This window comes from Salmo salar, chromosome 02, assembly GCF_965601325.2.
Source record: "Salmo salar chromosome 02, fSalSal1, whole genome shotgun sequence".
NCBI lineage: Eukaryota > Metazoa > Chordata > Actinopteri > Salmoniformes > Salmonidae > Salmo > Salmo salar.
In genome coordinates, this window is record NC_138292.1 from 85,460,001 (window position 1) to 85,482,990 (window position 22,990).

Genomic DNA, 22,990 nt, shown 5'->3' on the forward strand with positions numbered 1-22,990 from the left:
TCTCTCTACCTCTCTCTACCTCTCTCTCTCTACCTCTCCACATCTCTCTCTCTCTGTATCTCGCTCTCGCTACCTCTCTACCTCTCCTCTCTCTCTCTCTCTCCTCTAGATGTTTGGTATCATGAAGCGGCACTCTGCTAACCTGCTGAACGGAATGAAGAAGCAGGCAGATAAAGACCAGGCCATCGAAGTGAAGGAGTGAGTCCTGATTCCTAACCTCTGGCTTTTCACCTTACACCTATGAGTCTTGATTATAATTCACACACACATATAGCCACCCTTTGCCTTGATGACAGTGTCGTGTCTTTGGGGCTACCATTAAACTTTAGATATGTTTATCAATGTAATTATTATCACGCGATTAAATTGATTAATTGTTTAATTGTAATTAACTAGGAGATCGGGGCACCAAGGAGAATATTCAGATTACAAAGCTAAAATGTTCCTAATATAAACTTTCCTGTACTATAATATTATATTCTATTATAGTATAGGCCGATTATCTTCTGGTTTAAATGGTGTATTTTACCTCTAGTCCAGTCTCATTCCAAACGTCGTAAATTGTTGTATCTGCACGAACCCAGTCTTTACTAAAATCATCCATACATCAATTGTCTTAAAATCATTTATTTACTACACTAAGTAATTAACAGAAAAACATACAAACAGTAATTATCAGCCTTCCCTGTAGCTCAGTTGGTAGAGCATGGTGTTTGCAACGCCAGGGTTGTGGGTTCGATTCCCACGGGGGGCCAGCACAGAAAAAAAAAAATGTATGAAATGTATGCATTCACTACTGTAAGTCGCTCTGGATAAGAGCGTCTGCTAAATGACTAAAATGTAAATGTAAAATGTTATCGTCACAAAGGATTGGTAGAGGAATGTGCCCTTGTGGGCTAAACAGGCAGGTCGGCCTGTTGAACAATGGGTCATAAACGGTCAGCTGAGAAGTTGCACAGAGTTCATTAATATTGACAATTGACAATTGAAGGCTCACTCATTCGGGAACAATTGCAATCAATATATATTTACGCTCAGTGTGTCGTCGTGATCCTTGTTCGAGAGTTCTGTTCTGTTGGGGAGTTTTGTCCGCGTTCTCTCTCTCTCTCTCTCTCGGTTAGAATGGATCTTTCAGAGCGACATTCATTCATGTCGTCATAGAATGGTTGTTTCGTTGGTCTTCGCGTTCGATGATATAATTTACTTAGCTGCAGACTAATAATTAATATCAAAGACTTGTTCTTATTCTGTCGGTCTCGATAGTCTAAAAGTTAACCACGTGGTATAGTTCACTTTCAGTAGAGTACTTGGATGGTCAAACCTCTGGCCATAGAGTGTAGGCCTGGTCTGAAGAAATGTAAATCAGGGGGTGTTTTATAGTGCCCATAGAACAGGCTTGTCAAATGACGCCTGGTCCTGTATGGGTCCCTGGGGGCGTGCCTATGACTGAGTTAGAATTGTATTTCTGTAACCAAATCTATCACATTACATCAGTACAATAGCATCTCAATGTCTTACAAAAGCTTTATCCTTATTAATACATTCTATACAACCATTATGATGCTATTATATAAACAGTTTTATGGTAATATGGCTATATTGTCTCTTCTGAGTATCACAAAATTGTACCAAGCGGATCAGTTCGTAGCTGGATTCTTCACCAATCTTCCATACCTTCTCCAGAACACAAAATGTCGCTTGGCTCTCCAATTCTATGAGTTGGAAGAATTTCCTGTGTCTCTCTATGGGCCATGTGGACAGAGACTCTCCTGGAATTTTAGAGTTTTTATGACCCTTTACACACAGGGTGGATTGGGGGGAAGGTAGGGGGTGGTGGTGCAAAAGGGAGGGGGGGTCAACTGTCCTCCCTGTACCAAAAGAGGCCAACGTCATGACAACAGCTTTGCACTCTTGGCCTGAGGTAGAGTACCTCATGATAAGCTGTAGACCAAACTATCTACCAAGAGAGTTTTCAACTATATTTTTCGTAGCCGTCTATTTACCACCACAAGCTGATGCTGGCACTAAGATCACACTCAACGAGCTGTATAAGGCCATAAGCAAACAATAAAATGCTCATCCAGAAGCAGCGCTCCAAGTGGCTGGGGACTTTAATGCAGGGAATCTTAAATTCGTTTGATCTAATATCTACCAGCATGTCACATGTGCAACCGCAGGACAGATTACCAGGACGTGTACTCAGAGGATGTGCGGACCAACTGGCAAGTGTCTTCACTGACATTTTCAACCTCTCCCTGACCGAGTCTGTAATACCTACATGTTTCAAGCAGACCACCATAGTCCCTGTGCCCAAGAAAGCGAAGGTAACCTGCCTACATGACTAGCATACCACCACAACAGATCCATAGCACTCACGTCGGTAGCCATGAAGTGCTTTGAAAGGCTGGTCATGGCTCACATCAACACTATCATCCCGGAAACCCTACACCCACTCCAATTCACATATTGCCCCAACAGATCCACAGATGATGCAATCTCTATTGCACTCCACACTGCCCTATCCCACCTGGACATAAGGAACACATGCATGAAAATGCTGTTCATTGACTACTGCTCAGCGTTCAACACCATAGTGCCCACAAAGCTCATCACTAAGCTAAGGACCCTGGGACTAAACACCTCGCTCTGCAACTGGATCCTGGATGTCCTGACGGGCCGCCCCCAGGTCTGCCACATTGATCCTCAACACAGGGGACTCTTGTGGGTTTGTGCTTAGTCCCCTCCTGTACTCCCTGTTCACCCACGACTGCATGGCCAAGCATGACACCAACACCATCATTAAGTTTGCTGATGACAAAACAGTAGTAGGCCTGATCACCGACAACGATGAGACAGCCTATAGGGAGGAGGTTAGAGACCTGGCCGTGTGGTTCCAAGACAACAACCTCTCCCTCAATGTGAGCAAGACAAATTAGCTAATCGTGGACTACAGGTAAAGGAGGACCGAACACGTCCCCATTCACATCGACGGGGCACAAGTTCCTTGGTGTCCACATCACCAACAAACTAACATGGTCCAAAACACACCAAGATAGTCGTGAAGAGGGCACGACAATGCCTTTTCCCCCTAAGGAGACTGAAAAGATTTGGCATGGGTCCCCAGATGCTCAAAAAGTTCTACAGCTGCACCATTGAGAGCATCCTGATCAGTTGCATCATTGCCTTTAATGGCAACTGCTCGGCATCTGACCATAAGGCGCTACTGAGGGTAGTGCGTACGGACCAGTACATCACTGGGACCAAGCTTTCTGCCATCCAGGACCTACAGTTGAAGTCGGAGGTTTACATACACATAGGTTGGAGTCATTAAAACTAGTTTTTCAACCACTCCACACATTTCTTGTTAACAAACTATAGTTTTGGCAAGTCGGTTAGGACATCTACTTTGTGCATGACACAAGTGATTTTTCCAACAATTGTTTACCGACAGATTATTTAACTTATAATTCACTGTATCACAATTCCAGTGGGTCAGAAGTTTACATACACCAAGTTGACTGTGCCTTTAAAAAGCTTGGAAAATACCAGAAAATTATTTCATGGCTTTTGAAGCTTCTGATAGGCTAATTGACATCATTTGAATCAGGTAGAGGTTTACCTGTAGATGTATTTCAAGGCCTACCTTCAAACTCAGTGCCTCTTTGCTTGACATTATGGGAAAATCAAAAGAAATCAGCCAAGACCTCAGAAAAATAATTGTAGACCTCCACATGTCTGGTTCATCCTTGGGAGCAATTTCCAAACGCCTGAAGGTACCACGTTCGTCTGTACAAACAATAGTACGCAGGTATAAACACCATGGGACCACGCATCCGTCATACCGCTCAGGAAAGAGACGCGTTCTGTCTCCTAGAGATGAACGTACTTTGGTGCGAAAAGTGCAAATCAATCCCAGAACAACTGTCACGTCCTGACCAGTAAATGGGGTTGTTTGTTATTGTAGTTTGGTCAGGGCGTGGCAGGGGGTCTTTGTTTAGTGTGTTTCGGGGTTTTTGGTTTATGTTCTATATTTTCTATTTCTATGTGTTTATCTAGTTTTTCTATTTCTATGTTGGGGTTTTGGAATGACCTCCAATTAGAAGCCGCTGGTTGTCGTTGCCTCTAATTGGAGGCCATATTTAAGTGGGTTAGTTTTCTCTTGTGTTTGTGGGTGGTTGTTTCCTGTTTAGTCTGAGCACCTTACTGGACTGTTTTCGTCGTTTGTTTGTGTAAGTGTTTTGGTTTTCCTTCAATAAAAGAAGATGATAAATATACCCGCTGCATTTTGGTCTACCTACAACGACGCTTGTGACAGAACCACCCACCAAAGAGGGACCAAGCAGCAGCGGAAGGAGCAACAGAGGAGCTATTTGGAGTCATGGACATGGGAGGAGATCCTCGACGGTAAGGGTCCATGGAGCCAGGCTGGGGAGTACCAGCGCCCGAAGGAGGAGCTGGAGGCAGCAAAGGCAGAGCGACGGAGGTATGAGGCCTTATATCCTCCATTTCAGGAGGAGAGGAGGCAGCCCCCCCAAAACATTTGGGGGGGGGGGGGCACACGGGTAGTTTGGCTGGGCCAAGGGTGAGTCCTAAGCCAACTCCCCGTGCTTATTATGGGGAGCGTTTGGCGTGGAGAGCACCGTGCTATGCGGAAGTGCGCACGGTCTCGCCCATCCGCACGCACAGTCCGGTGCAGTCGATACCAGCCCCCCGCAAGTGCCGTGCTAGAGTGGGCATCCAGCCAGGAAGGAGTATGCCTGCTCAGTACATCTGGCCATCAGTGCGTTTCCTAGGCCCAGGCTACCCTGCGCCTGCTCTACGCACAGCAGCCATCATGCCTCAGCACAGCCCTGTTCGCCCTGTGCCAGCACTCCGCCCGTGCAGGGCTACAGTGACAATCCAGCCAGGACGGGTTGTGCAGGCTGTGCGCTCCAGACCTCCAGTGCGGATTCATGGCCCAGTGTATCCTGTTCCTGCTCCTCACACTAGCCTTGAGGTGCGTGTTACTAGGCTGGCGCCTCCTAAGCCAGCCCCACGCATCAGGCCTATAGTGCACCTGCCCAGTCCAGTACGTCCTGTTCCTGCTCCTCGCACTAGCCCTGTGGTGTGTGTCACTAGTCTGGCGCCTCCAAAGCCAGCCCCACGCATCAGGCCTACAGTGTGCAGTCCCCGTCCAGAGCTTCCGGCGACAGTGCCCCGTCCAGAGCTTCCGGCGACAGTTCCCCGTCCAGAGCTTCCGGCGACAGTTCCCCGTCCAGAACTACCGGCGACAGTTCCCCGTCCAGAGCTTCCGGCGACAGTTCCCCGTCCAGAGCTTCCGGCGACAGTTCCCCGTCCAGTGCTTCCGGCGACAGTTCCCCGTCCAGTGCTACCGGCAACGTCCCACAGTCCGGAGCCGGCAGAGACGTCCCACAGTCCGGAGCCGGCAGAGACGTCCCACAGTCCGGAGCCGGCAGAGACGTCCCACAGTCCGGAGCCGGCAGAGACGTCCCACAGTCCGGAGCCGGCAGAGACGTCCCACAGTCCGGAGCCGGCAGAGACGTCCCACAGTCCGGAGCCGGCAGAGACGTCCCACAGTCCGGAGCCGGCAGAGACGTCCCACAGTCCGGAGCCGGCAGAGACGTCCCACAGTCCGGAGCCGGCAGAGACGTCCCACAGTCCGGAGCCGGCAGAGACGTCCCACAGTCCGGAGCCGGCAGAGACGTCCCACAGTCCGGAGCCGGCAGAGATGCTCCTCAGCCCGAGGTCTCCAGCGACGCACCTCAGCCCGAGGTCTCTAGCGACGCACCTCAGCCCGAGGTCTCCAGCAATGGTCTACAGCCCTGAGCCTTCATTGGGGGTGGGCAGAGTAGAATGGGGACTAAGGCCGGAGCCTGAGCCACCTCCGTAGTTGGAGGATTAGGGAGGGGGGGTGGTGACGGCTCCCGTGCCGTCACAAGCGTCGTTGTCTACCTACAACAACGCTTGTGACAACAACAGCAAAGGACCTTGTGAAGATGCTGGAGGAATCAGGTACAACAGTTTCTATATCCACAGTAAAACGAGTCCTATATCGACATAATGGAAAGGCCGCTCAGCAAGGAAGAAGCCACTGCTCCAAAACCACCATAAAAAAGCCAGACTACGGTTTGCAACTGCACAAAGATCGTACTTTTTGGAGAAATGTCCTCTGGTCTGATGAAACAAAAAATAACTGTTTGGCCATAATGACTATCATTATATTTGGAGGAAAAAGGGGGAGGCTTGCAAGCCGAAGAACACCATCCCAACCGTGAAGCACGGGGGTGGCAGCATCATGTTGTGGGGGTGCTTTGCTGCAGGAGGAACTGGTGCACTTTACAAAATAGATGGCATCTTGAATAAAAATTATGTGGATATAGTGAAGCAACATCTCAAGACATCAGTCAGGAAGTAGTTGTGTAGTCTGTAGTGGTCAGTAGTGGTGTTGTCGGTAGCTGTGTGGTCTGCGGTTGTGTGGTCAGTAGTTGTAGTCGGTAGTTGTGGTCAGTAGTTGTGTAGTTGTGGTCAGTGGTTGTGTGGTCAGTAGGTGTGTGTGGTCAGTAGGTGTGTTTGGTCAGTTTTATTGTGGTCAGTAGTTGTGGTCGGTAGTTGTGGTGAGTGGTTGTGTGGTCAGTAGGTGTGTAGTTCTGGTTAGTGGCGGTGTGGTCAGTGGTTGTGGTCGGTAGTTGTGCGGTTGTGGTCTGTTGTTGTTTGGCCAGTAGTTGTGGTCACTAGTTGTGTAGTTGTGGTCAGTGGTTGTGTGGTCAGCGGTTGTGGTCAGTAGTTGTGTAGTTGTGGTCAGTAGTTGTGTGGTACATTGTGGTCAGTAGCTGTGTAGTTGTGGTCAGTAGCTGTGTAGTTGTGGTTGTGTGGTCAGTGGTTGTGTGGCCAGTAGTTGTGGTCGGTAGTTGTGGTCAATAGTTGTGTGGTCAGTGGTTGTGGTCAGTAGTTGTGTTGTCAGTAGTTGTGTGGTCAGTAGTTGTGTGGTCAGTAGTTGTGGTCAGTAGTTGTGCTCAGTGGTTGTGTAGTTGTGGTCGGTGGTTGTGTGGTCAGTCCAGTCCTGTGTGTTCAGCAGTTGTGGCCAGTAGTTGTGTGGTCAGTAGTTGTGGTCGGTAGTTGTGGTCAGCAGTTGTAGGTGTGTGGTCCGAAGTTGTGGTCAGTGGTTGTGTAGTTCTGGTCAGTTGTTGTGTAGTTTTGGTCAGTAGTTTTTGGCCAGTAGTTTGGGTCAGTAGTTGTGGTCACAAGTTGTGTAGTTGTGGTCAGTTGGTGGCTGTGGTACGTAGTTGTGGTCGGTTGCTGTGTAGTTGTGGTCGGTAGTTGTGTGGTCTGTAGTTGTGGTCAGTTGTTGTGTGGTCAGTGGTTGTGGTCAATGGTTGTAGCCAGTAGTTTTGTGGTTGTGGTCAGAAATCATGGTCAGTAGTTGTGGTCAGTAGTTGTGTAATTGTGGTTGTGTTGCAGGTTCTTCGGGCCCTACAGTATGGACGTGGTCACCAGCACAGCCTTCAGTGTGGACATTGACTCTCTGAACAACCCTTCAGACCCCTTCGTCTACAACATCAAGAAGATGCTCAAGTTTGACATGTTCAACCCACTGTTGCTCCTAATCGGTGAGACCGTACACGCACACACGCACACACACACACACACACAGACAAAGTTGTACTTTTTAATCATATGAAGTTGTATACTTTTTTATAAAACTTCCCTCTCCACTCCTCCTCTCCTCCTCTCCTGTCATCCCCTCCTCTCCTGCCCTCCTCTCCTCTTCTCCCCTCTCCCCTCCCCTCCTCCTCTCATCTTCTCCTCTCCCGTCCTCCCTTCCTCTCCTGTCCTCCCCTCCTCCCCCCTCCAGTGTTATTTCCCTTCATAGGTCCTATCTTGGACAAGATGAAGTTTACTTTCGTCCCGACTGAGGTGACAGACTTCTTTTACGCCTCGCTGGCTAAGATCAAATCTGGACGTGACACTGGGAACTCAACTGTAAACATGTTTTATATTTGATTGTTATGTTGATATTTTCATCTGAACATTTGTATTTGTATTGTAATATTCTGCATTTATTTTTTATATAACTATGTAAATATGTAATGTAACTAGTGATGGTGACCAATATGGAACGTCCATATCGATATCATGTCGGAATTGAAAAACACTATTATTGGGACCCAAATATCTACATTCATATTTGAATCTGTTTGTGTTGGTTGTGATTGGACGAGATCCATTAGAATCTGTTTGTGTTGGTTGTGATTGGACGAGATCTATTAGAATCTGTTTGTGATGGTTGTGATTGGACGAGATCCATTAGAATCTGTTTGTGTTGGTTGTGATTGGACCAGATCAATAAGAATCGGTTTGTGTTGGTTGTGATTGGACGAGATCCAGCAGAATATGTTTGTGTTGGTTGTGATTGGACCAGATCAATTAGAATCCATTTGTGTTGGTTGTGATTGGACGAGATCCAGCAGAATATGTTTTTGCTGGTTATGATTGGACAAGATCCAGTAGAATCTGTTCTTGTTGGTTGTGATTGGATGAGATCCAGTAGAATCTGTTTGTGTTGGTTGTGATTGGACGTATTTGACCTAATTTCATTCGCAGAGTCAGGTGGATTTCTTACAACTGATGATCGACTCTCAGAAAGGCAACGACACAAAGACAGGGCAGGAACAGACAAAAGGTACCTGCCGAACAAACACCTGGAAACTATTTTTACAAACGCACACCTGTAAGTACTGTTACAATCACACACCTATAAACTACTGTTACAAACACACACCTGTTACAAACACACACCTGTAAACTACCGTTACAAATACACACCTGTAAACTACATGTCACGTCCTGACCAGTATAAAGGTTATTTGTTATTGTAGTTTGGTCAGGACGTGGCAGAGGGTATTTGTTTTATGTGGTTCGGGATGGTGTTTTATGTAGTACGGTGTTTGATTTATTATTTCCGGGTTTTTGGTCTATGTTCTTTCGGGTTTGTTGTATTTCTATGTTTAGGTTAATGGGGGGGTTGGACTCTCAATTGGAGGCAGGTGCTTTCTCGTTGCCTCTGATTGAGAGTCCTATATATGGGTAATTGTTTGGGTTAGTGTTTGTGAGAGATTGTTTCTGGTTTTGCCTGTGTGAGCCTTACAAGACTGTTTTGTTGTTCGTGAGTTTGTTGTTTTGGTGTTCACTTTGATTTCAAATAAATATCAAGATGAGCATCCACATTCCTGCTGCGTTTTGGTCCTCCATTCCAGACGACAACCGTTACACTACAGTTACAAATACACACCTGTAAACTTCTGTTACAAACACACACACCTGTTGCAAAAACACACCTGTAAACTACTGTTACAAACACACAACTCAAACCGACTGCTACAAACACACACCTGTTTGTAACGGTTATCGGACCAAAACGCAGCAGGAATGTGGATGCTCATCTTGTATTTATTTGAAATCAAAGTGAACACCAAAATAACAACAACGAAGAACTCACGAACAACAAAACATTCTTGTCATGCTCACACAGGCAAAACAAGAAACAATCTCCCACAAACACCTAACCAAACACATACCCATATATAGGACTCTCAATCAGAGGCAACTAGAAAACACCTGCCTCCAATTGAGTCCAACCCCAATAAACTAGACATAGAAATACAAAAGACTAGAGACCACATAGAAAATACAAACCTAGAACATAACCCGGAAATAATAAATCAAACACCCTACTACATAAAACACCACCCCGAACCACATAAAACAAATACCCTCTGCCACGTCCTGACCAAACTACCATAACAAATAACCCTTATACTGGTCAGGACATGACACTGTTGCAAACACACACCTATAAACTAATAAACTACTATTACAAACACACGCCTTTAAACTACTGTTACGAACACACCTGTTACAAACACACACCTATAAACTACTGTTACAAACACACATGTAACTACTGTTAAAAACACACACCTGTTACAAAACACACACCTGTAAACTTCTGTTACAAACACATACCTGTAAACTACTGTTACAAACAAACACACCTGTTACACAAACGCACCTGTAAACTACTGTTAAACACACAACTGTAACCGACTGCTACAAATACACACCTGTTGCAAACACACACCTATAAACTAATAAACTACTGTTACAAACACACCTTTTACAAACACACACCTTTAAACTACTGTTACAAACACACCTTTTACAAACACACACCTATAAACTACTGTTACAAACTGTTACGAATCCCTTTGGCCCAGCGGTCTAGGGGGGATGGATACGAGACCCGTAACATAAATCATGCAAATTATAATCGTGACATGTAACAGTGAGAACCAAAAACCACAGACAACTGAAATCTACCGTCAAACTCAAAAGGTTTATTTTAAACACACGGTAAAGGGGTGTGAGAAAAGGGGCTGAGCTGGACCCAAGCAAAGAAACAATAATCAAAAACACCCCTAAGCTAGACTAGCCTATTTCCACAACAGCTAGCTAACTAACCAAAAATACAGAGGGTGGTCCGCCCAGTTCTAACTAGGGTACATAGACACAGTATTCCTACGGGTAATGTATGCCCATGGGCGACTTGTCTTGGTACCCCCTTTTCCCACCAAACAAACAAACAACCAAACAACAAAACAATACTCACAGGATTACCGGACAAATGTGTCATGTAGTTGCAAAAACAAAAGAGATCAATACAGAGATAGGGAGAGAGACACAGGGAGATAGAGATTGGACACGAGCGATTGAGGGAATGAACACAAAGATTGATCTGGGGAGAAAACAACTGACTGGGTTTTTAAACCAAGGGAAAGGGGCTGTGATAGGTTGAGGGAAAAGGAACAAAAAGGTGTCTTCTGATTGATGACTGATTGGGGAGTGATGATTGTCACCTGTGAGGAGGAGAAGGAGAGAAAAGAAATACAAATACAGGATACACACTACCTGTATCCGTAACACAAACGCACACATGTAACTACTGTTAAAACCACACAGCTGTTACCAACACACACCTGTAAACTACTGTTACAAACACACACCTGTTACCAACACACACCTGTAAATACTGATACAAACACACACCTGTTACAAACACAAACCTGTAAACTACTGTTACAAACACACACCTGTAAACTACTGTTACAATCATACACCTGTAAAATACTGTTACAAACAAACTTGTTACCAACACACACCTGTTACAAACTCACATCTGCTACAAACACACACCTGTAAACTACTGTTACAATCACACACCTATAAACTACTATTACAAACACACACCTGTAAACTACTGTTACAAACACACACCTGCTACAAACACACACCTGTTACAAAAACACACCTGCTACAAACACACACCTGTTACAAAAACACACCTGCTACAAACACACACCTGTAAACTGCTGTTACAAATGCACAACTGTTACAAACACACACCTGTTACAAACACACACCTGTAAACGACTGTTACAAACACACACCTGTTACAATCAAACATCTGTAACGGACTGCTTCAAACACAGACCTGTACTACTATTGCAAACACACACCTGTTGCAAAAACACACCTGTAAACTACTGTTACAAACACACACCTTGAAACTACTGTTACACACACCCCAGTTACAAACACACACCTAAGAACTACTGTTACAAACACACACCTGTTACAAACACACACCTGTAAACTACTGTTACAATCACACACCTGTAAACTACTGTTACAAACACAACTGTAACCGACTGCTACAAATACACACCTGTTACAAACACACACCTATAAACTGCTGTTACAATCACACACCTGTAAAATACTGATACAAACACACACCTGTAAGCTATTGTTACAAACACACCTGTTACCAACACACACTTGTAAACTACTGTTACAAACTCACACCTGTTACAAACACACACCTGTATTCTACTGTAACAAATATATACCTGTTACAAACACACACCTATAAACTACTGTTCCAAACAGACACCTGTAAACTACTGTTACAAACACACACCTGTTGTCACGTCCTGACCAGTATAAGGGTTATTTGTTATCGTAGTTTGGTCAGGACGTGGCAGAGGGTATTTTGTTTATGTGGTTCGGGGTGGTGATTTTTGTAGTAGGGTGTTTGATTTATTATTTCCACAACAAGACCAAGCAGCAGAAGAAGGAGAGGAGGAACGCTGAGAAAATGGACTTTGATATGGACGATCGTGAGAAGTGGACGTGGGATGAGATTATGTCCGGAGAAGGTCCATGGAGGAAGTGGAGCGAAGACAGGGAACGCTACAGGGGAACACGACTGGCATTTAAGCCCGAGAGGCAGCCCCAATAATTATTTTGGGGGGGGCACACGGGTAGTTTGGCTGGGCGAGGATTGAGCCCCAGGCCAAAGCCCCGTATCGTTTCTGGGCAATCAGTGACTGGACAGGTTCCGTGCTTCGGGGTAATGGGTACTGTGGCGAGGCCAAGTATTTTTAGGCCGGTACGCGCAGTACCAGCGCCCCGCATTTGCCAGGGGGAAGTGAGCATCCAGCCAGTAAGAGCGATGCCAGTTCTGCGCTCGAGACCGCCAGTACGCCTCTACGGTCCAGTACGTCAACGCTGTCCGACTCGTCCTGTTCCCGCTCCCCGCACTAGCCCTGAGGTGTGTGTTCCCAGGCTGATACCTCCAGTACCAGCACCACGCATCAGGCTTCCAGTGCGTCAACCCAGTCTGACTCGGCCTGTTCCCGCTCCCCGCACTAGCCCTGAGGTGCGTGTTCCCAGGCTGATACCTCCAGTACCAGCACCACGCATCAGGCTTCCAGTGCGTCAACCCAGTCCGACTCGGCCTGTTTCCGCTCCCCGCACTAGCCCTGAGGTGCGTGTCCCCAGACTGGCACATCCAGTACCACGCATCAGGCTTCCACTGCGTCAGCCCAGCCTCGAGAGTTCGGCACCAGTGTGCAGTCCAGAGTATCCGGCACCAGTGTGCAGTCCAGAGTATCCGGCACCAGTGTGCAGTCCAGAGTATCCGGCACCAGTGTGCAGTCCAGAGTATCCGGCACCAGTGTGCAGTCCAGAGTATCCGGCACCAGTGTGCAGTCCAGAGTATCCGGCAACAGTGTCTAGTCCGGAACCGAGGGAGACTGCCTGTGATCCGGAACCGAGGGAGACTGCCTGTGACTCGGAACCGAGGGAGTCGGCCTGCGACCCGGGACCGAGGGAATCTGCCTGCGACCCGGAACCGAAGGGGTCTGCCTGCGACCCGGAACCGAAGGGGTCTGCCTGTGACCCAGAACCGGGTGAGTCTGCCTATGACCCGGAACCAAGGGAGTCTATCAGCAACCCGGAACTGAGTAAGTCTAATATGATTAACTGTGTATCAAATGAGTCTGCCTACAGTGTGGAACGGAAGAAGTCTGCCTACGATCCGGAACGATGGGAGTCTGCCTACGGCCCGAAACTGAGCAAGTCTGTCTGCATTCTGGAGGACAGTAGGCCGGAGCCAGAACCACCTCCTGTATAGGTGGGTTGGGGAGGGGGGGTGTAGCACAAGTGCCGTCGGTGACGGCAGCCACCCTCCCTTCCCTCCCTTTAGTTTAGGGGGATTTTTTGTTGTTGTGGTTGTTGTTTGTTTTTTTGTTTTTTTTATGAGGTGCATCCGGGGTCTGCACCTTTGGGGGGGGGGGGGGGTACTGTCACGTCCTGACCAGTATAAGGGTTATTTGTTATCGTAGTTTGGTCAGGACGTGGCAGAGGGTATTTTGTTTATGTGGTTCGGGGTGGTGATTTTTGTAGCAGGGTATTTGATTTATTATTTCCGGGTTTTGGTCTATGTTCTAGGTTTTGTATTTCTATGTTCTTTCTGGTTTGTGGTATTTCTATGTGAAGGTTAATGGGGGGTTGGACTCTCAATTGGAGGCAGGTGCTTTCTCGTTGCCTCTGATATGCCTATATATGGGTAATTGTTTGGTGTAGTGTTGTGGGAGATTGTTTCTTGTTTTGCCTGTGTGAGTGACAAGACTGTTTTGTTGTTCGTGCGTTCTTCATTTTTGTTATTTTGGTGTTCTCTTGATTTAAAATAAATAACAAGATGAGCATCCACATTCCTGCTGCGTTTTGGTCCTCTATTCCCGAAAACATCCGTTACACCTGTAAACTACTGTTACAAACACACACCTGCTACAAACACACACCTGTAAACTGCTGTTACAAATGCACAGCTGTTACAAACACACACCTGTTACAAACACACACCTGTAAACTACTGTTACAAACACACACCTGTTACAATCACACGTCTGTAACCGACTGCTTCAAACACAGACCTGTACTACTGCTGCAAACACACACCTGTTGCAAAAACACACCTGTAAACTACTGTTACAAACACAACTCTTACAAACAAACACCTTGAAACTACTGTTACAAAAAACAGCAGTTACAAACACACACCTAAGAACTACTGTTACAAACACACACCTGTTACAAACACACACCTGTAAACTACTGTTACAATCACACACCTTTAACCTGTTAGGGCTAGGGGGCAGTATTGACACGGCTGGATAAAAAACGTACCCGATTTAATCTGGTTACTACTCCTGCCCAGTAACTAGAATATGCATATAATTATTGGCTTTGGATAGAAAACACCCTAAAGTTTCTAAAACTGTTTGAATGGTGTCTGTGACTATAACAGAACTCATATGGCAGGCCAAAACCTGAGAAGATTTCATGCAGGAAGTGGCCTGTCTGACAATTTCTTGCCCTTCTTGATTATCTCTATCCATTACAGAGGATCTCTGCTGTTACGTGACACTTCCATGGGCTCTCAGAAGGCGGCAAAAAGCTGAATCGTGGCTTTGCAGGCTCTGGTTGAAACAAAGTAGCGCGTTTGGGTAGTGGCTGGTTACAGTACTGTGAGACTCAGGCGCGTGCCCGAGTCGACCTCATGCTTTGTTTTCTTTTGTCTGTTTACCTAAACGCAGATTCCCGGTCGGAATATTATCGCTTTTTTACGAGAAAAATGGCATAAAAATGGATTTTAAACAGCGGTTGACATGCTTCGAAGTACGGTAATGGAATATTTAGAATTTTTTTGTCACGAATTGCGCCATGCTCGTGACCCTTATTTACACTTCGGATAGTGTCTTGAACGCACGAACAAAACGCTGCTATTTGGATATAACGATGGATTATTTTGGACCAAACCAACATTTGTTATTGAAGTAGCAGTCCTGGGAGTGCATTCTGACGAAGAACATCAAAGGTAATCAAACTTTTGTAATAGTAAATCGGAGTTTGGTCAGGGCTAAACTTGGTGGGTGTCTAAATAGCTAGCCGTGATGGCTGGGCTATGTACTCAGAATATTGCAAAATGTGCTTTCACCGAAAAGCTATTTTAAAATCGGACACCTCGATTGCACAAAGGAGTTCTGTATCTATAATTCTTAAAATAATTGTTATGTTTTTTGTGAACGTTTATCGTGAGTAATTTAGTAAATTCACCGGAGGTTTGCAGGGGGTATGCTAGTTTTGAACGTCACATGCTAATGTAAAAAGCTGGTTTTTGATATAAATATGAACTTGATTGAACAAAACATGCATGTATTGTATAACATAATGTCCTAGGTGTGTCATCTGATGAAGATCATCAAAGGTTAGTGCTGCATTTAGCTGTCTTCTGTGTTTTTGTGACATTATATGCTAGCTTGAAAAATGGGTGTCTGATTATTTCTGTCTGGGTACTCTGCTGACATAATCTAATGTTTTGCTTTCGTTGTAAAGCCTTTTTGAAATCGGACAGTGTGGTTAGATTAACGAGAGTCGTGTCTTTAAAATGGTGTAAAATAGTCATATGTTTGAGAAATTGAAGTAATAGCATTTCTAAGGTATTTGAAAATCGCGCCACGGGATTACACTGGCTGTTGCGTAGGTGGGACGATTTCGTCCCGCATAGCCCAGAGAGGATAAACTACTGTTACAAAGACACAACTGTAACCGACTGCTACAAATACACACCTGTTGAAAACACACACCTATAAACTAATAAACTGCTGTTACAATCACACGCCTTTAAACTACTGTTATGAACACACCTGTTACAAACACACACCTATAAACTACTGTTACAAACACACACATGTAACTACTGTTAAAAACACACACCTGTTACAAACACACACCTGTTACAAACACGCACCTGTAAACTACTGTTACAAACACACACCTGTTACCATCACACACCTGTAAATACTGATACAAACACACACCTGTTACAAACACAAACCTGTAAACTACTGTTACAAACACACACCTGTAAACTACTGTTACAAACACACCTGTTACCAACACACATCTGCTACAAACACACACCTGTAAACTACTGTTACAATCACACACCTATAAACTACTATTACAAACACACACCTGTTACAAACACACACCTGTAAACTACTGTTACAAACACACACCTGTAAACTACAGTTACAAATACACACCTGTAAACTACTGTTACAAACACACATCTGTAAACTACAGTTACAAATACACACCTGTAAACTACTGTTACAAACAAACACCTGCTACAAACACACACCTCTTACAAACACACACCTGTTACCAACACACACCTGTAAACTACTGTTACAATCACACACCTGTAAGCTATTGTTACAAACACACCTGTTACCAACACACACCTGTAAACTACTGTTACAAACACACACCTGTTACAAACACACACCTGTAAACTAATAAACTACTGTTACAAACACACACCTTTAAACTACTGTTACAAACACACCTCCTACAAACACAGACCTTGAAATTACTGTTACAAACACACACCAGTTACAAACACACACCTATAAACTACTGTTACAAACACACACCTGTTACAATCACACACCTATAAACTACTGTTACAAACACACAACTTTAACCGACTGCTACAAATACACATGTTGCAAACACACACCTATAAACTAATAAACTACTGTTACAAACACACCTGTTACAAACACACACATATAAACTACTGAACAAACACACACATGTAACTACTGTTAAAACCACACAGCTGTTACAAACACACACCTGTTACAAAACACAAACCTGTAAACTTCTGTTACAAACACATACCTGTAAACTACTGCTACAAACAAACAAACACACCTGTTACAAACACGCACCTGTAAACTACTGTTACAAACACACACCTGTTACCAAATTCACACCTGTAAATACTGGTACAAACACACACCTGTTACAAACCTGTAAACTACTGTTACAAACACACACCTGTAAACTACTGTTACAAACTCACACTTGTTATGAATTCACACATGTAAACTACTGTTACAAACACACACCTATTACAAACACACACCTGTAAAATACTGTTACAAACACACACCTGCTACAAACACACACCTGTAAACTGCTGTTACAAACACACACCTGTTACAAACACACACCTGTAAACTACTGTTACAAGTACACACCTGTTACAAACACGCACCTGTTACAAACACACAGCTGTTACAAACTATTCTCTTGAACTCTCACTCTCTTTCTCTCTCTCCTTCCACAGGACTGACTGATCATGAGATCTTGTCTCAGGCCATGGTCTTCATCTTCGCCGGCTACGAGACCAGCAGCAGTACTATGAGTTTCCTGGCCTATAACCTGGCAACCAACCCCCACACCATGACCAAACTGCAGGAGGAGATAGATACTGTGTTCCCCAACAAGGTAACCCCCACACCATGACCAAACTGCAGGAGGAGATAGATACTGTGTTCCCCAACAAGGTAACCCCCACACCATGACCAAACTGCAGGAGGAGATAGATACTGTGTTCCCCAACAAGGTAACCCCCACACCATGACCAAACTGCAGGAGGAGATAGATACTGTGTTCCCCAACAAGGTAACCCCCACACCATGACCAAACTGCAGGAGGAGATAGATACTGTGTTCCCCAACAAGGTAACCCCCACATCATGACCAATCTGCAGGAGGAGATAGGTACTGTGTGGGTGCCAGATGTGGTGAGGTACTGATGTGTGTGGAACCCTGGTGTCAGATGTGGTGAGGTACTGATGTGTAGGTAACCCCGGTGCCAGATGTGGGGAGGTACTGATGTGTGTGTAACCACGGTGCCAGATGTGGGGAGGTACTGATGTGTGTGTAACCCCGTTGCCAGATGTGGGGAGGTTCTGATTTGTATGTAACCCTGGTGCCAGATGTGGGGAGGTACTGATGTGTATGTAACCCTGGTGCCAGATGTGGTGAGGTTCTGATTTGTATGTAACCCTGGTGCCAGATGTGGTGAGGTACTGATGTGTGTGTAACCCCGGTGCCAGATGTGGTGAGGAACTGATGTGTGTGTAACCCCGGTGCCAGATGTGGTGAGGAACTGATTTGTATGTAACCCTGGTGCCAGATGTGGTGAGGTTCTGATTTGTATGTAACCCTGGTGCCAGATGTGGTGAGGTTCTGATTTGTATGTAACCCTGGTGCCAGATGTGGTGAGGTTCTGATTTGTATGTAACCCTGGTGCAGGCTCCAATCCAGTACGAAGCTCTGATGCAGATGGACTATTTGGACTGTGTGTTGAATGAGTCTCTGAGACTGTTCCCCGTCTCCCCACGACTGGAGAGGGTCGCCAAGAAGACGGTGGAGATCAACGGCATCGTCATCCCCAAAGACTGCGTTGTCCTGGTTCCCACGTGGACCCTCCACCGTGACCCAGAGATCTGGTCAGACCCTGAGGAGTTCAAACCAGAGAGGTACTGGACCACACTGTAACCACAATCTAACCATAACACAACCTTAATACAACTACAGTACAACCATAACACAACCACAATCCAACCATACCACAACCTTAACACAACCACAGCACAACCACAAATCAACTACAATACAATGTGTAATATGACTGAAACACAACCACAAATCAACTACAATACAATGTGTAATATGTCTGCCCTCTCCCTGTCCAGGTTTAGTAAGGAGAACAATGAGTCTATTGATCCGTACACGTACATGCCGTTTGGGGCGGGGCCCAGGAACTGTATCGGGATGCGTTTCGCCCTGATCATGATCAAACTGGCCATGGTCGAGATCCTCCAGAGTTTCACTTTCTCCGTCTGCGACGAGACCGAGGTGAGACGCTCACCTGAGCAGACAGAATATGACACCGTCAAACATCAGTATCATTCATTGATAGAGGCTGCACTCGCCGCAGCACCTGTTTTACATAGTCACCACCTGTTTTAACATGGTCAGTGACTGTTTTACAAGATCACCACCTGTTTTAACATGGTCACCACCTGTTTTAACATGGTCAGCTACTGTTTTACAAGATCACCACCTGTTTTAACATGGTCAGTGACTGTTTTACAAGATCACCACCTGTTTTAACATGGTCACCACCTGTTTTAACATGGTCAGCGACTGTTTTACAAGATCACCACCTGTTTTAACATGGTCACCACCTGTTGTAACATGGTCAGTAGCTGTTTTACCTGGTCAGCACCTGTTTTAACATGGTTAGCATCATTTTTAACATGATCAGCACCTGTTTTAGCATGGTCAGCACCTATTACATGGTCTCCGCCTGTTGTAACATGGTCAGCACCTGTTGTAACATGGTCAGCACCTGTTGTAACATGGTCACCAGCTGTTGTAACATGGTCACCACCTGTTTTAGCATGGCTAGCACCTTTTTTTAAACATGGACCTGTTTTAACATGGTCACAATCTGTTTTAGCATGGTCATCACCCTTTTTTAACATGGTCACCGCCTGTTTTAACATTGTCACCGCCTGTTTTAACATGGTCACTGCCTGTTTTAACATGGTCACCACCTGTTTTATCATGGTCACTGCCTGTTTTAACATTGTCACCGCCTGTTTTAACATGGTCAGCTCCTGTTTTAACATTGTCACCGCCTGTTTTAACATGGTCTCTGCCTGTTTAATAACATGGTCAGCACCTGTTTTAACATGGTCAGTACCTGTTTTGACATGGTCACCATCTGTTTTAACATGGTCTGTTATTCTCTATAGATCCTTTTGGAGATGGACAACCAGGGTTCTGTTCTGTTTAGTTATTCTCTGTAGATCATGTTGGAGATGGACAACCAGGGTTCTGTTCTGTTATTTTATTCTCTATAGATCCCATTGGAGATGGACAACCAGGGTTCTGTTCTGTTTAGTTATTCTCTGTAGATCATGTTGGAGATGGACAACCAGGGTTCTGTTCTGTTATTTTATTCTCTATAGATCCCATTGGAGATGGACAACCAGGGTCTGCTGATGCCACACACACACACACACACACACACACACACACACACACACACACACACACACACACACACACACACACACACACACACACAACCACACACACACTGTTGGAGATGAATAACCAGGGTTATGTCATGTTATTTTCTATATATCCTGTTGGAGATGGACAACCAGGGTTCTGTTCTGTTCTGTTATTCTCTATAGAACCTGTTGGATATGGACAACCAAGGTTATGTTCTGTTCTGTTGTTCTCTATAGAACCTGTTGGATATGGACAACCAAGGTTATGTTCTGTTCTGTTGTTCTCTATAGAACCTGTTGGATATGGACAACCAAGGTTATGTTCTGTTCTGTTGTTCTCTATAGAACCTGTTGGAGATGGATAACCAGGGTTATGTCATGTTATTTTCTATATATCCTTTTGGAGATGGACAACCAAGGTTATGTTCTGTTCTGTTATTCTCTATAGATCCCGTTGGAGATGGACAAGCAGGGTCTGCTGATGCCAAAACGACCAATCAAACTGAGGCTGGAGCCCCGTAGCAACACCCCTAGCAACACCACCGCCATCTCTTTTTAGTGTCCAACAACGTGACCGTATGCAGGAGCACCCTACCCTGGAGTACCCTTCGCTCTCTCTCTCGCTCTCTCCCCCCCACACACACAAAAGGGCTATACGACAGACAGAAATACTTCTCTGCACGCCCCCTCACCCCTGACCCTGCTATATGCTACTGAATACTCAGTCCTGACCCTGCTATAGGCTACTGAATATTCAGGCTGGGATTCAATAGGCTACTTAATATAATATGATAATCAGACTGCATTCACAATGAATGTAGGATATGTCAGTTCAATCAGAAATGACCTTTAAAATGGCACATAGCTGACAAAGTGCTGGGATTGAATCCTGGTCTCAGTCTCATGCTTGGTTTGAGTAGGACTCAGAAACCCATTTCCACCAGATAAAAGAAAGATAGTAATACTATGGATGCATTAGGGGTACATGTCTTGTTAAAGTTAGACACCAGGAGGTATTAAATCCATGGCATGATGTCATGTCTGGATCCTGTACACTACTGGCTGGTGGCTGGAATTATCCTAGAATGTAGAACTCTAGCTGGTGTTCTCTAGAACTGTACTCTAATTCTGTTCCTCTGTGTGTTCTGCTGTCCAGTCATTCCAAAATAGCATCTTTACTGTCTGTTGAAATGATCACTGCAGCTGCTTTGCTTTAACTTTAATCATCACAAACCAATAAAAATCATCACACTAATGAACAAGGTCGTCTGTGTATTTATTAACATTCATAAGACAAAACTTAAGACACAAACACACAGAAATATACATGAGAACAATCAGTATAGATTGATTTGTGTTATTTATCAAGACATACTGTATTTGTATTTTCATTCAGCTAATCCTAAATGTAGTGTTACGACTTGGTCATCCACATACGTTTCTTTTCAGATCCCAATACCACCCTTGTGTAGTCGTTGGATGTAAATACACAGCCCTGGTAGCTCGCCAGGTCCCATTACAAACTATTAATCCACTTTCCACATTTTCCTGCTCTTGTACTTTCTGCATTTATAAACACAGTGCAGAGAATCTCTTCACCTCCTTCACATAGAGCAAAGTTCACCTTCATATTCCGATACAAAACAAACAGCTCAAATTAAAAACATTTCTTGTTCTGACCCAGAACCAGTGCCATATGTCCATAATGAATATGCCCCTGCTCTCTCTGTGAATCATTCACCATCCCCCCCTGCTTTCACCTCTCACACAGTCTCCCCCCCCATCTCCTTATTGCGTGTGTGTCGTGAACAATATTTGCCTGCGCAACAATAGTAGAATCGGCTGTCTGGTTCAAAATAAGAGTTACCCATTGAAACTGATGCAAACGGATATAAATTGTGGAATCATGCCACAATTGGACAACATAATCAGTCTCTCCAGGTTTCCCGAGATCGCATAATTCAATGCAAATTCAACTAATCAGCGCATATTATGCGAGAGCTCGCAATTTTGACCAATCCCGCACTTTTAGTGCATAAAAGGGTCCAATCAAAGCGGCTTGTAAATTTTGACCAATTACTGCACTGTTACCGTGGAAAATGGCCCAATTGTTTTTGTATTATGTATTCTGCTTAAAATCGTCCTAAAACTGAGCACAGATTACTTTTTATTGCTTTATATGAAATTAACGTGAAAAGAAACATGTATCTGAGAATTTCGGAAAAGTTGCCGCAAAATCAACCATTTTTGGTCGCAGAAATCACAACAAAATGCTACAAAATCCTGGAGGGACTGTATATTGCTAAACAAGTTTGGAATATATAATATAAATTCAACAAAAGACAATAATTAGTTTATTTGACAGCCACATTTTTTTGTTGAAATTGCACTGTAGATGTATAGTCTTCAGGACTGCAACATACCTTCAATGTACAGCCTTATGGATCTTGGGTTCATGACGTGGGGTACAGCCTTATGGATCTGGGGTTCATGACATGGGGTACCAACCTACTCATTGACACCCATGGATTACAATTCTAAAGAGTTTACACAAATATTAGCATCACAGGTCTTATTGCGGGACTTTAACTGTGGGGAAAAAACTCACAATTCAGCCTGTAGTGCCTATTAAACATT

At 44.8% G+C, this 22,990-nt stretch overlaps 1 protein-coding gene across 3 annotated transcripts in view; it reads left to right on the forward strand.

Annotated features, from left to right (window-relative positions):
- The window catches only part of LOC106593341 (cytochrome P450 3A27), a 34,051-nt gene extending 12,436 nt beyond the window's left edge, over positions 1 to 21,615 (forward strand). Inside the window, exons 6-13 of one of the 3 annotated variants that reach the window (XM_045711230.2) lie at positions 110 to 198; positions 7,459 to 7,607; positions 7,853 to 7,980; positions 8,602 to 8,680; positions 17,606 to 17,766; positions 18,579 to 18,805; positions 19,022 to 19,184; positions 20,802 to 21,615. In XM_045711230.2, the coding sequence (XP_045567186.2) occupies positions 110 to 198; positions 7,459 to 7,607; positions 7,853 to 7,980; positions 8,602 to 8,680; positions 17,606 to 17,766; positions 18,579 to 18,805; positions 19,022 to 19,184; positions 20,802 to 20,912 (1,107 nt within the window). In that variant the 3' untranslated portion in view covers positions 20,913 to 21,615. Of the gene's footprint in view, positions 1 to 109; positions 199 to 7,458; positions 7,608 to 7,852; positions 7,981 to 8,601; positions 8,681 to 17,605; positions 17,767 to 18,578; positions 18,806 to 19,021; positions 19,185 to 20,197; positions 20,267 to 20,305; positions 20,465 to 20,801 lie in introns of those variants that run through there. The other 2 variants (XM_045711218.2, XM_045711235.2) reach the window with 2 other exon arrangements.
- Positions 21,616 to 22,990: the final 1,375 nt, after the last annotated feature.